The sequence below is a fragment of the Platalea leucorodia genome (genome assembly GCF_965183815.1).
Source record: "Platalea leucorodia genome assembly, contig: HAP1_HAP1_SCAFFOLD_24, whole genome shotgun sequence".
Classification (NCBI taxonomy): domain Eukaryota; kingdom Metazoa; phylum Chordata; class Aves; order Pelecaniformes; family Threskiornithidae; genus Platalea; species Platalea leucorodia.
In genome coordinates, this window is record NW_028121458.1 from 2,553,705 (window position 1) to 2,572,027 (window position 18,323).

Genomic DNA, 18,323 nt, shown 5'->3' on the forward strand with positions numbered 1-18,323 from the left:
AGCCCTGAGACACCCAGGAAGGAAAGGATCCCCATTCCTAGGGTCCTGGGGTCAGGGCTTGGCCATCCTCCTTAATGAAACACGTCAAGGGCTTTCACAGCCCCCTCCACTTGGCTTTCTGCATGTGCCACTCTCACTAGTTACCATGCTGTCATGCGCAGGTGTTGCAGGCTGTGAGGAGGGTCCAGTCTGAACATGACGTCATTCACAATTGAACTTGGAACCTAGCATGTTTCAGGCCTAAGAGGCAATATCACACCACGAGGAGAGGCTGGCTCTGGGGATGCCATGCCTGGTGCTAACCCGCATGCAGAGAGGGAATTCATGACTGCAAGAATCGCGGTAGCTATCATCAGAGACAACAGAATCACCGAACCATTCAGGTTGGAAGGGACCTTGGGAGGTCTTTAGACTAACCTCCTGCTCACATTGGGATGAGCAATGAATTCCCATTAACTTCCTAAGGGCTTTTGTCCAAGAGTGTCCTGAAAATGACTAAGATCTTTGGTGGACTCGTAGAGACCCTCTGAGGAAGCTGAGGGTGCCTTTTGCTGCCAGGTAAGGATGGCTACAGGATTCCTTGACTCCAACAAGCTGCTACTAACCTCGAGCATCTTCTAACGAACCCTGTCCACTGTCCTTGATCAAAAGGTGCAGTGTTGAGAGGCTGCTAAAGTTTTTCCAAACCTTGGACTGTTACCCCGTGCTGCTCTTCCCTGTAGGCACCAGTGACACAGCCAAACCTGCAAAGGACTGAGTGTGACTGCATGGCTCTGGGGATGATGGGCATGGTGGCACAGGCAGTGTTCTCCTCAGTCCTGCTGGTGAGGGGGAGAGGCCTGGGGACTGGACAGATCCTGTGGGTCAGCAATTGGTTGCACAGCTAGTACCAGCAACAGGGGTTTAGTTTCTATGACCAGGAGACCCTCTCTGAGGACCACTGACTGCTGTCAGTGGTGTCTACGCTGTTCCTGAGGCTGTTTGGCAGAGGTGAAGCTGATCTCCAGCAAGAACAAGGTGCTGCTGACAGGCACACTGTGAACATTGCTGCTCTGTTCCTTGCCTGTATCATCAAGGGGGTGAGTAAAGGGTGGCGGAGAGAAAAACCAGCAGCTTGAGAGTGTAGGCACACGAGTGCAGACCCCAGTGTGATGTGCTTCCTATTCCTGCACTGTCCTGCATCTACTGGCTAGAGCAGGGACGGACCTTGCTGCAGGGCAGTGGTGGCAATCGGTGGCTTGCACAAAGGCAGTGCTGTCTGGGCTGTGTGTCACACACAGGCTTTGAAGGGGGGCAGCTTTCCTGTGCAGGACCAGTGCTGTCCCTGCCAGCTGCACGTAGCTGTCTGTGAAAGCCTTGGCACCTCACATAACACTACAGGCCTTTCTTTGGCCATTACATTGAGTAACTGTCCTGAAATCTGTTAGGCAATGTGGGGATGAAACGAGACAGCTCTCATGATAGTCAGGAGAGATCTGGGAAGTACAGCTGATGGAGATCAGAAAGCGAGAGACTTAGCTCTCCCTGTGGTCCATGAGTCCATTTGATCAGCTGAATCCCTGTGTAGGCTGCCCAGAAAATAACAACTAGAGAAAGATTCTCTTGTCCTAAACGTGTGCATCTGCTGTCATCTCAGTTGTCCAAAGGAAATCATCCTCCTGCTCAGAAATGATGCCCCAGATACCACCCTGTCTCTCAGAGCAGATACATTAGAACATGTAGTTACCTCCATGTCTCTTGGACCAGCTCTGGCACCTCAACTGTCACCAGGTGTTTGCATCTGAACACCTCACTCCTGGGCTTCATCTCCAGTAATTAGCATGGGAGCTGCCTGCAGGCAGCGAGGGGAGAGGAGCCAGGCAGAGAGAGGTGTTAAAGGCAGTCAGCAGTGGGAGGATGCTGAGAGCTCACTAAGGGAGAAATCCTCACAGCCCTTGACACGGTAAGTCTCTGGCTGCAGGAATCTCCTGAAGCTGGTACATCCCACAGTTGACAGGATCTGTCAGGGTGACTCTCACAGTATCCCTGTTGGAGAGGAGAGGAACATGCTCCAGAGCAGGGCTTCCCTGCTGCACGGTCAGAGGGACAGGGCACGATCGCTGCCTTCTCCTGGGGACAACTGCAGGGGTGTGAAGGTGGGTGTGCAGCCAGGGGTGCCCAGGGCCGTCCTTCCGAGCAGGGTCCCTGAACACCCCAGGGGCTGTGTGCTGGGGCAGGGACTCTGCTGCCTGCCAGGGTCAGCACTCAGCCTGTCCGGGGAGCTGCCCACGATGCCGCAGGGAGAAGCTGTGAGTGGAAGGCAACCTCTGGCAGGGCAGGACAGGATCCTTCTTCTGCAGAGAGGCTGCTGCGTGGGTCAGGGCCGCTCACAGCTCCAGATCACCACTACGAAACTTCCAAGGGGATGTTTCAAGGGAAAGTTCAAGGCAGGGTTTACAATAAAGATAAGGAGATTTCCCAAGTCTGTGTTTTCAGTTTCGTACTGTGAGGGCAGGGGAGAGAAGAGGGGCAGTGGGGGAGGGAAAGAGAAAGAGAAAAGGACCTGTCAAGTTTGAGCAAGTCATTGAGACTCCTGAGCTGCAACTTGGAGTGGCCAGTAGGTCTGCTAATAGCCTCCTAAAGTGCCTTCAACTGCTCTTCTGCCTATGGACAGCACCAGCATCACCTCTGCTGGACCCATCAGGGTTGCTCTGAACTTTTGCCACTCCCAACAGGAACATGTGCCCAGCCAGTCCCTGCAAACAGAAGGGTTTCTGTAGGGCCAAGGTGAGTGCCCAGAGGTTCACATGGGATTTGTTAGCAGGGAAAAGACATGGAACAGGGAAACACCTCCCAGGGAAAAAAAAAATCTCTAGGCAGCAGATATATGATCAGGAAATGAGAGGAAACTAAAACCAGAAATGTTGTGGGAGGGAGAATGAGCAAGCCTCCTCTCCCACCCAGCAAACCCCATGCCCTCAGGGCCGCGGGGTCCAAGGCGTGAACCACCTCCTCTGCAGCCAGAGCTCCAGCAGAGCCGTGGTGCAGCTCTGCAGCCACGGGCCCTTCTCCCTCTGCAGAGCACAGGGGCTGAGAGCAGCTGCCCGGCAATGTTGGTGTCCGGGAGGTGGTGTGCACAGCTGGGTAAGGGTAACGCTGTCCTGAGTCAGTGCCTGAGTGCTTCTAACCTGGCGTCTCTCAGCCAGACCCTCACCTTATTTTAACTTGTTTCTCCACTGGTCTAGGTTATTCTTATTTTATTTTGTTCTTGCTGTCAGGCTCTCTGGGGATGGGAGTTTCAGCTGCAGAGTCACACTCTGATCTTGTGTGTCATCCCATGCAGGTGTGTCCATGGGAACAGGTGTCCCAGCTTTCCTCTCACCTGTGGAGATCTCATCCATACAGTCTGTGGGGCTGGGGAATGAGCTGACTCTTACTGAGATGCCATCTTTAGGGCACCTGGCTGTCTATTTGAGTTGTTCTTCCAAGCCTTGAACTGCCCTCAAGGATGCAAAGCTGTCCCATAGCACCTCTCTTTTCTCTGAAAGCCCCACGGAGAACACAGAGACTCTACGACCGAGGAAATGCTGTCGGGTTGGTGAAATGAGGCATGTGTGTCCTTGGCTAGAAGTGGGGTTCTGAGACCTTGAGAACGAGTGAGACATTTAGTGGTCTGCAGTGAATCCCTCTGCTCTCAGCAGTGTCTGGTGGTCTTCAGGGCACCATGGGAGTGTGATCACCCTCCATCTCAGAAAGGTGCAAGCCCAGGGCAGCTGGGAACAAGGCGGAGGGACAGACCAGCTCCCTTCACTCTGCTCTAAGCCACAGGCAATCCTCCTGCCTCTCAGGACTCCCTCTGTTCTCCCTGAGGACAGCAGAAATTCTGAGGTTTCTGACATCCAAGAACACTCCCCAGGGGAAACGGAGGGAAACTTTAAGAATAAACTCTGAAATTGCCCTCTGCCATTCTGCTTCCTCACCACAGGGAGTGCAGGTGCTGACCGGCCCTTCTGCGTTAGGAGCAGTTTCATCTGACAAAGTCCAACAGCAGGACTGGGTCCTTCCCCCACCTTTGCCATGAACCCACTCCTGCAGAGTAGGGCTGACTCCTCGGCAGGCAGCAGGCAGAGCCCGTATTTCTCATGGCACATTCAGCCAGCACCAAGCAGAGTTTCAGAAATGGAGCTGAAGGAAGTTCTCATAGAAAAGTAAAAAGGGGGTGGGTGTAGAAAGGGGAGCATCTAGGAGAAATGGCTTTTGTTTTGTTTAGAGAAGTCTCCCCTAACTTCTCACTGCATTTTCCTCCTTGGACAGTCACTCATGACCAGAGGCAGCAGATGTCCAACATAAGCTTCATTACTGAGTTCCTCCTCCTGGCATTCGCAGACACGCAGGAGCTGCAGCTCTTGCACTTCTGCCTCTTCCTGGCCATCTACCTGGCTGCCCTCCTGGGCAACGGCCTCATCATCACCGCCATCGCCTGTGACCACCGCCTCCACACCCCCATGTACTTCTTCCTGCTCAACCTCTCCCTCACAGACCTTGGTTTCATCTCCACCACTCTCCCCAAAGCCATGGCCAATTCCCTGTGGGACACCAGGGCCATCTCCTACTTGGGATGTGCTGCACAGGTCTTTTTTTTCTTTTTCTGTGCTACAGCAGAGTTTTATCTCCTCACTGTCATGGCCTATGACCGCTACGTGGCCATCTGCAAACCCCTGCACTACGGGACCCTCCTGGGCAGCAGAGCTTGTGTCCACATGGCAGCAGCTGCCTGGGGCACTGGGTTTCTGCATGCTGTGCTGCATACTGCCAATACATATTCACTACCCCTCTGCCAAGGCAAAGTCCTGGACCAGTTCTTCTGTGAAATCCCCCAGATCCTCAAGCTCTCCTGCTCAGATGCCTACCTCAGGGAAGTGGGACTTCTTCTGGTTAGTGCCTGTGTAGCATTTGGGTGTTTTGTTTTCCTTGTGGTGTCCTATGTGCAGATCTTCAGGGCCGTGCTGAGGATCCCCTCTGAGCAGGGACGGCACAAAGCCTTTTCCACGTGCCTCCCTCACCTGGCCGTGGTCTCCCTGTTTGTCAGCACCTCGTTTTTTGCCTACCTGAAGCCCCCTTCCACCTCCTCCCCATCCCTGGATCTGGTGGTGGCAGTTCTGTACTCAGTGGTGCCTCCAGAAGTGAACCCCCTCATCTACAGCCTGAGGAACCAGGAGCTCAAAGACCCACTGAAGAAGCTGAAGAAACTATGTAGCTGCTGCTTCCAGCTTCAGGGAGTTAAAAACTTTCCTATCTTCCAGGAGTATGTCTCAATAGCTCTTTAGCCAACTCTTCAATTGTGTTTATGTCTATTCTTTTTTATCTCTAGGTCTCAAGGAGCTCTTGTATGAATGGTCCTTGAGAAAGGCAGACTGCGTCAGATGCAGTTTGCACTTAGCGTAACGTTGACGAGAGTAGTTTATGGTTTCCTGAATTACATTATGTTTAAATTTGTTTGTTAGCAAGGAAGTTAAACATGCTGTGTCCGCGTGCAGCCAGTTCACTGAGGAACTCAATGAACTGAGAAAATGAACTGAGTTCATTGAGTCAGTGCCGCTCAGTTGGCGGCCAGTCACAAGTGGTGTTCCCCAGGGCTCAGTACTGGGGCCCGTTCTGTTTAATATCTTTATCAATGATTTGGAGGAGGGGATCCATTGCACCCTCAGTAAGTTTGGAGACGACACTAAGCTGGGCAGCAGTATTGATCTGCTGGAGGGTAGGAAGGCTCTACAGAGGGATCTGGACAGGCTGGATTGATGGGCCAAGGCCAATTGTATGAGGGTCAAGAAGGCCAAGTGCTGGGTCCTGCACTTGGGTCAAGCCCACACACCACTACAGGCACGCAGGGAAGAGTGATTGGAAAGCCGCCTGGTGGAAAAGAACGTGGGGATGTTGGTGGACAGCCAGCTGAATGAGCTGGCAGTGTGACCTGGTGGGCAAGAATAGCATCTTGCCTTGCATCAGGAATAGCGTGGCCAGCAGGACCAGGGAAGTGATCGTGCCCCTGTACTCGGCCCTGCTGAGGCTGCACCTCAAATACTGTGTTCAGTTTTGGGCCTCTCATTACAAGAATGACACTGAGGTGCTGAGAGTGTCCAAAGAAGGGCAACGAAACTGGTGAAGGGTCTAGAGCACAAGTCTTATAAGGAGCGGCTGAGGGAGCTGGGGTTGTTTAGCATGGAGAAGAGGAGGCTGAGGGGAGACCTTCTCACTCTCTACAACTACCTGAAAGGAGGGTGTAGCGAGGTGGGGGTCGGCCTCTTTTCCCAAGTAACAAGTGATAGGACAAGAGGAAACAGCCTCAAGTTGTGCCAGGGGAGCTTTCGATTGCATATTAAGAAAAATTTCTTCACTGAATGCATTATCAAGCATTGGCACAGGCTGCCCAGGGAAGTGGTTGAGTCCCCATCCTGGAGGTATTTAAAAGACGGGTAGATGTAGTGCTTAGGGACATGGTTCAGTGGTGGACTTGGCAGTGTTAGGTTTATGGGTGGACTTGATGATTTTAGAGGTCTTTTCCAACCTCAGTGCTTCTATGCTTCTACGATTCTATCATCTTCCTGACAAGGGTGACTGAGCAGGCAGTGAGGTGAGGCACCCTGTAGGACTTCCTACTTACAAACAATGAAGAGCTAGTCAGGGATGAGAAGGTAGAATTGAGGCTCCTGAGAGAGGGGACCAAGGCAAAGAGCAGGACTTGAGGAGAGCAGGCTTTGGCCTGACCTGCTTGGAAGACTCCCATGGGATACAGCCCTGCAGAGAAGAGGGGTGCAGAGAGCTGTTTGATGGTCAAGGGTCTCTTCTTTCAGCTCCAAAATGGTCCACCCTGGCAGGCAGGAGGTCCTGCAGAGGTGGCAGGAGGAAGGCCTGGATGAGAAAGGAGCTCCTGACTGGAACCAAGCATGAAGAGGAAACACAGAAAAGGTGGAAGCTGGATGGCTCAATAGTTCTGTGGTTGTGTGCTGGAGAGAACTCTTTGCATGTGTGTGTTCTTGTCTGGGCATAGGGGGACGAGGGGATCCCAGGGCCAGGTTCTGGAGAGACAGAGTGTCTAAGACAGCTTCCTGGACTTCATTGTTTTTAGGAAGGCAAAGCTCTGGCAAAGCTCAAGCTGTCGCTGGCAGAGGTCCCACAAAGTCAATCTGCACTTGTGCCCGTGGGCCTTCAATATGTTGTTGCTGGACTGGGGCTTTTACTCCAGTGTAATCTGCATTGGTCATGTCACGAGACAGACAGTTCCTACACTAACAAGAATTTTGCTGCTCCAACTGGCTAATAAAGAGTTTTAAATGTGTTTTCTGTAAGCAGCAATTCCAGATTTACTTTTCTTCAGAGCTCTTTTGCTTCTGAGCATCCAGAGAGCCAGACCAAAAGATGTATCGCTCGTCATTTCAGTTACCACCCTCACCCATGAACCTTCCACTTTTGCTGCAGGGCTTGTCCCTCAGTTTACAGAATGAAGTTGGCATGAGGCTGCTTCTTAGGATAGCTTCCCAGACAAAATGCTCTTTGAGTCCAGCCAAGGGTGTGTTGGGGACAATACCTGAAGTCAGCCAACCCAATATTAAATGAACAAAGAGTTATTTGTTGAGGGAATTCTGTGTGCAGGAGTAAGGCCTGCCTTCCGTCCAAGAGTGCAGGTTTTTTATACTATATGGGTAGGGCACCTTAAAAGGGGAATGCCACATTGCTGATTTGCTGCAATCCATCTGGGAGCTAAAAAACAGCCAATGACCCAGACCCTTGGCCCGGGATTTCCAAAGGCCAGCCAATGCAGTTTGGAATGGGTCCTGAGGACACCAGAAGGGGAAGGGTTAAGACAAATACTCAAAAACACAGACCTAGCACAGTAATGGCCAGTTTTCCTGGTGCATAAATATTGTCTGAGACATATATCCAACACTCTGGCCAACCCTGATCAATCTAGACCAACGTACAAGAAGAAAACATTTTCTATCTATCTGTCAAGCAAGTGGCAGTATGAAAGTTCTCAATAAAGGCAAAGAGAATTTTGACTCCAGCACTGCTAGACTGTACGCAGGTGTGGTGGGCTGACCCCAGGCAGCAGCTAAGAACCCACCTATTGCAAGCTCACACTTCACCAGCAGAATGGGAAAGAGAAGCAGAAGAGCAAATGTGGGAGAACTTGTGGTTCAAGATAAAAAAACTATTTATTGGTCTATTAAGTGAAGCAAAGCTGCGCACGCAACCAAAGCAAAATAAGGAATTCATTCACTACTTCCCATCAGCACACAGATGTTTAGCCATTTCCAGGAAACCGGGGCCTCAGCTCACGTAACAGTTACTTGGGAAGACAAATGACATAAGCACCCACATCCTCCCCTTCTTCATCCTTTTCCTCATTTTTTATTGCTAAACATGACATCATATGGTATGCAATATCCCCTTGGTCAGCTCAGGTCAGCTGTCCTGGCTGTGTCCCCTCCCAGCCTCTTGCTCATCCCCAGCCTACTGGCTGTGGGGACAGAGTAGGAAAAGGAAAAAACCTTGCTGATGTGTGAGCAATATTCAGCAACAGTCAAAATACTGGATTGTTATCAACACTGGTTTGGTTACAAGGCCAACGCACAGCACTGCACTGGCTGCTGTGAAGGAAATTAATGCCATCCCAGCCAGCCCCAGTACAATCTCCACCACTTATTCCTGCTATTTGCGTTATGCTCAGGACCTGTGCTATCCAAGACATCCTTATTAACACCCGCTGCCCTCCTGTCCTTTGATATGCACACAGGCATCTGGAAGCCCCATGGTCACAAGTCTTGCTTCTCATGGTGTAGTTTAATAAGCCCCAAATCACTGGACGGCCAGTAGGGCTGGGCACCAGCAGCCCAGGAGCATCCCAGAGGATGCTGAAGAGAATCTGTTGTCACAGACATTAATGAGCTGACTTGGGCTGGACTCTGTTACTCATAACAAAGGCAAAACTGGATGGGTGTATCAGTGCTGAGGATAGCCACAGCTGCAATGACCGTGAGCTGGTGGAGAAGTAAGAGAAAGAGCAGAATCATTGCCCAGAATTGCCCAAAAGCAGATTCCAGCTGGTTCAGGAGCAGATTGATCTGACCTACGTAAACTGAGTGGCTCTTCAGAACAAAGTTTCTCCGCTAGCAGTGTTGGTGGGAAATGTGGTTTTATGAATGACTACACATAAATATGTTCCTAGAGTGAGAGAGCAACAACTGTGGTGTGCACGTGCACACTTGGCGCTGTCAGTAAAATGAAAGAAGAAAATCATTGGAATTGATACCAAAACATCATTAGACCTGGCAAAAAATTTTAAAGTTTAGAGAAAGATGACTTTTCTTCAGTTATTGCCTAGATTTATTTTTTAGCTAGGTTTCAACTCATGGCAAAATCCACATTTGGGTCTTGAATAATTTGGCCACGTAGAGAGTCTGTTGCTGCCTGGGATTCCCTGGGGTAGCTTGGAAACATGACACAGGACCTCCAGGGTCCCTTCTGGAGCATTAGCTGGTAAGCACCAGAAAAGCACCTCTGGACATATCAGTTGAAATAGCTTCTTGCTCTCCACTGACTACAGAGGGAAGTCTAGACAACCTGATTAGTCATAGACATCTGCGCTGAATTGTTTAATACCGAGTGAGACCACTCTCATCTATTTCTTCACCTAAAACAGTGTCACGCATCACATACCTTGTAGGGGATGAAAAGGAAACGTGGTTTGATGTCTAAGAACTCCTTTAGGAAGCCACTGTAACAGATACGTAAGACGAGCGCAAATGTAGTCATGCAAACCCAAGGTGTTTCAATGCTACTGGTCACTCTGCTCCCCTGTAGCAGGTGAGAAAGCTGGGCACCTGAATGTGACTTGCTGTGTGCAAAGAGTGAGGAGGGATATGCACAGTCCTGGGCAGGGACTCTTTTGAGGGGGGCACTGGGCTTTCTGCAAGACAGAAAATGATCTCTTTGAATGCTGTAGGCCTGACTAGCATCAGAAAATGTAAAAAAAACAAAAAACAAAAAACAAACAAAAAACCAAACTAAAACAAAAAACCACCCCACACAAAACCAAAAAATAAAACCAACAGAGAAAATAAGAAAATGATCTAGAATGAAGAAAATGCTAAGCCTCTCAGATTCTTTGTGTTCCTATCCTCCTGGATTTGGTTTGGTTTGTAGCAATCTACTCGTCTTTGGTGACTTCATGTGCTGGGGAGGATGCAGTTCCAGGGACACAGATGCCTGGTGCCAGTGTCGATGCCCTGGCATCCTCTGCCCAGGCTCCATCTGCAGCTCCCGAGGGGCTCTGGTCTCTGATAACTGCCAGTCCCAGGCAAGCACCTCAGATGCACTGGGGCCTCTAGAGGTGGCACTGGGTGCTTATGGTCAGACAGAGGAACTCAGCCTGAAAACCTAAGAAAATTTTTCAATATTAAAAAAAAAAAAAAAAGAGCACCTTTTAATCAGCTGAAATGGTTCAATACTTTCAATAAAATGTCAGTGTAATTTCTCTCATGCCAAAATGTGAATTTTCAGGATGTGTCTTAATCGTGTGAGAAGACACATAGCTTTCACCCTGTACTTGCCTTGCTACTACTCTCTGTATTATATTCTGCATTTCATCTCACTAATCTTTCCGGTATTTCCACCTGGCCTGACTAAACCGATCATGTCTGAAGTCACCTTTCCAGCAGACTAACTGGACTCATGCACTTTCCATTGTTCTCCAGATTCCCCTTCCTCTGCCTCTGTGACCATTCAGATACCTCTCACCATTCCAGCTGCTACTTTGAACTTTTCTTTCAGTAGTCTGCCTAGCTGTCTCTATAGCTAGCTCTTGAATTCTATTTATCATTTCCTGTCTGTCTAAAACATCTCTTGTCTGGTTACCCCTTGTGAAAAGCAAACCTCTTTGGAGGCAGCTTGGATGTACCACACAGTGAAGGTGTGATTTATTGTTTATCATGTTGTACTTTTGGTTGTTTGGGGTTTTTTTAACAATTAGGAAAAACCCTTCTGTGCCTGTTTGCAGCCAGTTCTCTTCTGGACAAGTCTGATGTAAGGAAAAGTGACCTAAGTCCCAGGCGGTGAAGGAGAGAAACGGTGGGGTTGGGGAGATGAGGAGCACAGAGGCCCATACAGTGTTGGACCTCAAGGGACTGCTTTTCGTCCTGGTCGAGACCTCCTTAGGAGACCCTGGATCAATATCAACTGGAGAATGCTGCTATCACGTCTTCAAAGTTGTCATTGAAATCTTTCTCTTTAACTCCACTCCTGAAACCCCTCTAATTAGCTGGAGAAGACTTGATGAAGATGATGGAAGAGACATGACTCCTTAGGCCTTTCTTCATTTTAATGAGCCCCATGGTGTATTTGGTGCTCTGAGTCCATGAACGTCCTCCACTGAGAGAAGACAGAAGTAATCTCTCAAGAAGTCAAAGTCAGAAGCAAAACCCAAGGTGTCTTGAAGCATTAATGGGCCCCACTGAGGGCCATTACTGACAAAGCCTCCTCATGGACTTGTCAGAGCAGATAACTGGAGGCTGTGATTGCAGGTAGGCAAAGGCACTGTGCAGGTGGCTCTGATGTGAGTCAAGCCTTGGCTGACTTTATGAAGCAGAAAGGCCAAGTGCTGACCTGCAGCCTGTGGGAAGGGAGATCCTGTCCCTCACAGAGCTCAGGGCTCTTCCTGGGGCACGGTGATGTGGGATGTGCAATGCTTAGTGAAGGACAAGAGTATGGCAGTGGCCGGCCTTCCCAGGGGCTGCAAGGAGACAATAAGGCCCCGGTGCCATGAGAGCAACCTGTCTCCTCATAGACGTCGGTACCACAAACAGCTGCCATGGCCAAGGGGACAAAGACCTCAAGCACATGCAGGCAGGATCCAAGCTTTTTGGGAAGGAAAGGAGAGGGAGCTGCCCTTTATCGGAGAGGTCAGCAGGAACGCATGGAGTTCTGCCTTGGGATGGGTAATGAGCTAGCTGGGAGCTTATGGGTCAGGATTAGCAGGCAGACCAGCATCACTGATGTTGTAGAGGGTGCCCGGTACAGAGCACCTGAGCAGGAAGCACCAGAGGAGGCCTTCTTCAGGCAACAGGCAGAAACCCCACATTCACAGGCCCTGGTCCTCATGAGGACTTGAACCACCCTGATATTTGCTGGAAGGACAACAAGGCAGGACACATGCAATCCAGGCAGTTTCTGGAGACCATCAACGATAACTTCCCAAGAATTCAGAGAATGGGCTTGGAAAGCCAAAGCGCACCTGAAGTTGCATCTGTGGAGGGATTTGAAGAACAAGAGCAGCTTCTACAGTGACATCAGCAGCAAAAGGAAGGCTGGGACAAAACACGGGCCTGCTGCTAAATGGGGCTGGGGCTGTAATGACAGAGGATGCAGAAAGGGCCAAGGCATCCAGTGCCTTCTTGGTGAGACCGGCCTTCAGGAATCCCAGGCCCCTGAGACCAGAGGGCAAGTCTGGTGGAGGAGGATCAGGTTAGGGAACCTTTAGACAAACCAGATATAAACAAGGCCATGGGAGCTGACAAGATGTGCTCGTGAGGGCTGAGGGACCTGGCCAATGTCATTGTGAAGCCACTCTTGGTCACCTCTGAAAGGTCCCATGGCTTTTGGGTGAGACTTCTGAGGACTGGAAGAAAGCGTATGTCAGTCCTGTCTTCAAGGAGGACGAGCAAGAGGAGCTGTGGAGCTGCTCAGCCAGGCTCCCATAACACCCTCCTAGACCAAGAATGGACTAGAGAAGGGGAAAGTGAGGGCAATGGCAAACTGGCTGACTTGCTGGGCTCACAGCTTTTGTGACCTGCAACACAAACTCCAGCGGGAGGCAAGTCACTAATGGTGTTCCCCTGGGTCCAATATTAGGGCTAATACTGTTTAATCTCTTACTGGTCTGGAGGATGAGAGCAAGGGCACCCTCAGGGAGTTAACAGATGACAGGATACTGGGAGGAGTGGCTGATAAACCAGAGGGTTGCACTGGGATTCCGAGGGACCTCAACAGGCTGGAGAAGTGGTTCAGAGGAGATCCTCATGAAGTTCCACAAAGGGAAATGCAAGGTCCTTTACGGAATAGGACCTGCAGGTCCCGGTGGACAAGAAGTGCGACATCAGCCAGCAATGTGCCCTCATGGTATAGAAGGCAATCAGCATCCTTGGCTGTGTTAGGAAGGGCAGCAGGCAGAGGCAGGTGATCCTTCCCCCTCTCCTCAGCACTGGTGAGGCAATACCTGGAGTGCTGGGTCCAGTTCTGGGCTCCTCAGTGCAATGACATTGAGAAGTTGCAGACACGAGGCTGGCTCTGGGCCATGAAGATGACTGAGGACCAGAGCATCTTTCACATGAAGAGAGGCTGAGAGAGCTGGGAGCGTTCAGCCTAGAGAAGAGAAGGCTTGGGGGGAATCTCATTAAAGTGTAAAAAACCCTGATGGGAGGGAGTGAAGAAGAGGGATCCAGACTCTTCTCAGTGGTACCCAGTGACAGAAAAAAAGATTAAACCCCATGAAATTCCATCTGAACACAAGACAACGCTTGTTAAATGTGAGGGAGGTCAAACACTGGGTCAGGTTTCCCAGAGAGTCTCCATCCTTGGAAATACTCACAACCCAGCTGGACCCAATGGCTTTTGGCAACATGCCCTAGCTGCCCCTGCTTTGAGCAAGGGCGCTGGACTAGGTGACCTCCAGAGATCCTTTCCAACCCCAACTCTTTTGTGATTCTCTGGGTCTGTAATGCCTGGCAGGGTTTCTGAGAACTTTTCTGTAGGATCTCCACACCAGCAGGACTCCTGGTGTCCCTTGAAGCACAGCCTCCTCCTGAGGATGATCTCCCTCACCTTGTAACCCTGAGGACAGAGTGAAACAGTGATTATAAATGGCAGCAATACCTCAACATGCAGCAGTGTCCCCTCCTCATGAGTCCATGTCCAGCCCCTTCTTCCTTCAGGATTTGAGTCAGAAGGGACATCTGAAGGTCTGCTCTGAGCAGGGAGAAGTTTATGGTTAGATCAGGGACATCAGTGCTTTCTCCAGACGAGTTTTGAAAACCTCTGTACCCCTGACCCACTGCTTATCAACTATCGTGGTGATATATGTGTATATAGGTGTTTAAAAAACTCTCTCTCTCTGTGTGTGTATGAGTATATATATATATGTTTTGGTTTTTTTCTTCTTCACTTAACCTGATAAGAAATTCCCCTTACTGCTGCTTATCTTTACGGTCTCTTGTCCCTTCCTTCCCTTCATGATCCCTAGCCAGATCATCGCACCTACTCAGACCAAGGAGAATCACAACCTCCTCTCCAAGCACAGCCTCGCTGAGACCCTCTGGAACCATGCAGGCAGGCTGGGGTGGCCAGATCCAAGCAGAGACAAGCCCTACAGAAGGACTGTGGTAGTGAATGGGAGCTGGTGCTGGGGCAGAGCAAGGGGCCATGGAGGACATCAGAGACGACCTCCAGCAGCTCCCCTTCAACCAAGGCAGGGAGTAATGCACCCAGTGGTGCTCCTGAGAGAGGATGGTGACGCAGGAGAGGGGGCACCAGGGGCTGCGGTGCAGGGAACCGATGCTTGCCTCTGTGTCTTGGGCCTCCTGGAAGTGGTGCCAGGGGCTGCACCCCCAAGGCACCCCCAAGCCTGCGAGCAGCCGTGAGTCCTCTCCTGACTGTGGGGAGCTGCTCTGGCTTCAGAGAGTCTGCTGGCAGAGCTGGAGCTGTTGGAGCTCAGCCTGCCCCTCCAGTACTATGACTGGGGTGACAGCCCTGCCTGTTTGAGGGTCATTTTGAGGGTCATTTGGGGTCCTGGCAGTGTGGGAGCTTCCTGGAGCATCATGGCTCTTGTTCTCATTCCCATCCCTGCAGCAGCACAGCTCTGCTGCCACACAGCCCAGCTGTGCAGGCATCAATGGGGCAGGCTGCATTTGGGGGAGGGAAAACATCCCCCTGGGACGGTCTGCCCAATAGACCTCAGTGCCACATCCCTCTGCAGCCCTCCTGCTTTGGCAGCCCTCCCCAGCACCAGTCCCTGCCCAGACTTGGCTGTGTCCCGGGCAGGGGTTCGTAGACAGGGGACTGCCAGGGTCTGGGCATGTGGGAGTTGGGGAAGGGCTGGATGTTCTCCCAGTGTAGGTGGAGCTGGTCACATTTAAATGATCAGCCCACACCTGGACCATGGTGAATGGCCAGGGCTGGAAAACACAAAGGGTCAGGATTGGGGGTGACTTTGGGGCCAGCATATGGGCTGGGGGAGACTGTCTCTAGGGCATGTGCTGGGCACAGGGACTGAGGGACAACAGCAAACTCACGGGGTCATGCTTCCTTCAGCACAAGCCCCGGCAAAGGTTCCCAACCTCCCTTTCAATGCCACGCTTCAGGAGGAACCATGGCACTAAGGGGTGGGGAGTGAGGGATGCCAATTCTGCTTCATCCACTTCCCAGACCTCAGGGAGCACCAGGACAGAAAGGACTTCTGGCTCTGCACCGTGAGCATGCTTTAGGGTAGCCACAGTCTGGGCACTACTGCTGACGAGCGCAATGCCAGAATTTGTCTCCCCCAGGCAATTTCCAGCCCACATCAGCTGCCACCTGAATTTTCCCCACCCCTCCTCTGATGCAGCTGGACGTTTCCTGGCCCCCTCCCCATGCTCCCTGCAGGGCCTTGACCTGGATGGGGATCATAACCGCTAATCCGCCTCCCTGGGGGTCTCTGGATGTGGCAGGTGCTTGAAAGGACTGTGGTGCTTTCCCAAGGACGGTAGGTGTCTTCATTTGGGCCTGAGGGTGACAAGAATCACTCTCCAGTCTTCCTTTTTTGTACCTGCTTGGTGCCCACTGCCTCCCCTGGGATGGCAGAGTCCTCGTTTCCCTACAGATCCCTGCGTTTAGCACTTTCCCTTTGGGTGACTCTATTGTGGGGGACCTCTCACTTTGTGGGGCTCGTGTCACTGCCCACCCCAAGCACACGCTGTCCATGGGGATGCCCCAGGCTCCCCAGGCAACTCCAGACTCCCATCCTTAAGGACATCACCTGCCATATCTGGAAGCCCTGGGATGTGTCCCCCATGTGGGACAGCCCTGCATATGTGTCTCAGTGACCATTCACCATCTCCACTGTAACTAGAAACTTGAATCCAAACCTTGCTCTCTAACAGGTCACAACATGACATTGAGCTCTTTGCTCCTGAGTCCAGGGAGCAACAGGCCCTTTTGGGGTGCAGCTGCTCATGACCACGCTTGGCAACAGCTTTGGAAGACAAGTCGAGGCTTCGGGCACTGCACTGGGGAGAAGCCATTTATTAAAGATCTGCTATGAGAGAGTCAGCACTGACCCAGTGTCAGACAGACATAAATACGTGCTACAGGCAAGACAGAGAAAGCTCAATGAAGCCATAATGATAGTGATAATAATAATGATGATAATGATAATTATAAACATAGTGATGCTAATGATGATAGAACACCTCACAAAGTAAAGTCCTGGAATGGTTTACCGTGGGAGTTATTTGTGGATACAGATAGGAAGTTTATGCCTCCTGAAAGAAGCCCTTGAAATCACTTTCCTCAAGATGCCTTTGAGCTCCTGGTTCCTCATGCTGTAGATGAGGGGGTTCACTGCTGGAGACACCACTGAGTACAGAACTGCCATCAACAGATCCAGGGATGAGGAGGAGATGGAGGGGGGCTTCAAGTAGGCAAACATTACAGTGCTGACAAACAGGGAGACCACGGCCAGGTGAGGGAGGCACATGGAAAAGGCTTTGTGCCGTCCCTGCTCAGAGGGGATCCTCAGCACGGCCCTGAAGATCTGCACATAGGACACCACAAGGAAAACAAAACACCCAAAGATTAAAGAGGCACTAACCACAAGAAGGCCCATTTCCCTGAGGTAGGAGTCTCAGCAGGAGAGCCTGAGGATCTGAGCGATCTCACAAAAGAAAAGGTCCAGTACATTGCCTTGGCAGAGGGGTAGTGAAAATGTATTGAATGTGTTCAAGAGAGCATTGAGAAACCCAGTGCCCCAGGCAGCTGCTGCCATGTGGACACAAGCTCTGCTGCCCAGCAGGGTCCCGTAGTGCAGGGGTTTGCAGATGGCCACGTAGCGGTCATAAGACATGACAGTTAGGAGACAATACTCTGCTGAGATAAAGAAGATTAAAAAAAAGAGCTGTGCAGCACATCCCAAGTAGGAGATTTCCCTGTTGTCCCACAGGGAATTGGCCATGACTTTGGGGAGAGTAGTGGAGATGGAGGCCAGGTCAAGGAGGGAGAGGTTGAGGAGGAAGAAGTACATGGGGGTGTGGAGGCGGTGGTCACAGGCTATGGCGGTGATGATGAGGCCGTTGCCCAGGAGGGCAGCCAGGTAGATGGCCAGGAAGAGGCAGAAGTGCAAGAGCTGCAATTCCCGTTTGTCTGCCAATGCCAGGAGGAGGAACTGGGTGATGGAGCTGCCATTGGACATTTGCTTCCTCTGGGCATTGGGCACTGTCCAAAAAGGAATAGACAGCAACAAGTTAGGAGAACCTTCTCTCGAAAATCCTCTGCCATTTCTCATTGAAATCCCCCCTCCCTGAGCTGAATGAGGAACGCGTCAGCTCAGTCCCCAACCCTGTCAACTGAATGACATGGCACCTCACAGTTGTAAATACAGCTTGGGCACCTAGTTCCCATGAGGACACCTCCATTGAAGGATCCCCAGTCATAGTTAAAAGAGAAGCTGACCTGCACCACCACCCCAACCCCAGAGAGCAAGAGCATCACTGACAGGGAGGGAATCAAGAAAGGATACTGCTATGCTCAAAAAAAAAAACAACCAAAAACGAAGCAAGGAGAGGAAGGCAGAGAGGCATGCAGGGAAGCCTTCTCCATACCCAGCTGTGCTCTCCACCTCACAGACACAAGCACACATAAATATTAATTGTAGGACCCATGTGCTTCTTTTCTGGAGGTCCAGCTGTGCAGGAGGTAACTCATGCCCTCGACCCTGGGGCCATGGGGACAGAGGCTCTTCTGGGTGGGAGAGGAGAGCAGGGAGTTGCTCCAGGGAAGGCGTCTGCAGTGCAGGGGATGGCAGAGAGGTGCCTGAATCCCCACCTTCCCATGGCTCTTCTGGGAGCAGATCCCTTTCACTCCCTGCCCACGTCTCTGGTGCCTGGAGCTGCCTCTGCCAGGGGCTGGTTCTCTGTTCCCAGGTCTCCTCCCTGTCCCTGCTCAAACAGTCAGTCCCCCCCACTGTGTGCTCAGCTCTGCCCTGCAGACCCCTCCTGGCAGCAGGGCACTGCCCGCGGATATTTCTGTGTCTGCAGGGGCTG

At 51.3% G+C, this 18,323-nt stretch overlaps 1 protein-coding gene and 1 pseudogene across 2 annotated transcripts; one reads left to right on the top strand and one right to left on the bottom strand.

The window, feature by feature from the left end:
* Nucleotides 1-4,316: 4,316 nt before the first annotated feature.
* LOC309603238 (olfactory receptor 14A16-like) lies at nucleotides 4,317-5,306 on the top strand (the record flags this gene model as incomplete). Its single annotated transcript, XM_082338129.1, has 1 exon — nucleotides 4,317-5,306. One exon carries the CDS (start codon nucleotides 4,317-4,319, stop codon nucleotides 5,304-5,306), a length of 990 nt encoding a protein of 329 aa, XP_082194255.1.
* An 11,207-nt stretch (nucleotides 5,307-16,513) lies between these two features.
* On the bottom strand, nucleotides 16,514-17,473 carry LOC309603239 (olfactory receptor 14J1-like; annotated as a pseudogene). Its single transcript has one exon. The product of its transcript is annotated as an olfactory receptor 14J1-like (transcript).
* Nucleotides 17,474-18,323: the final 850 nt, after the last annotated feature.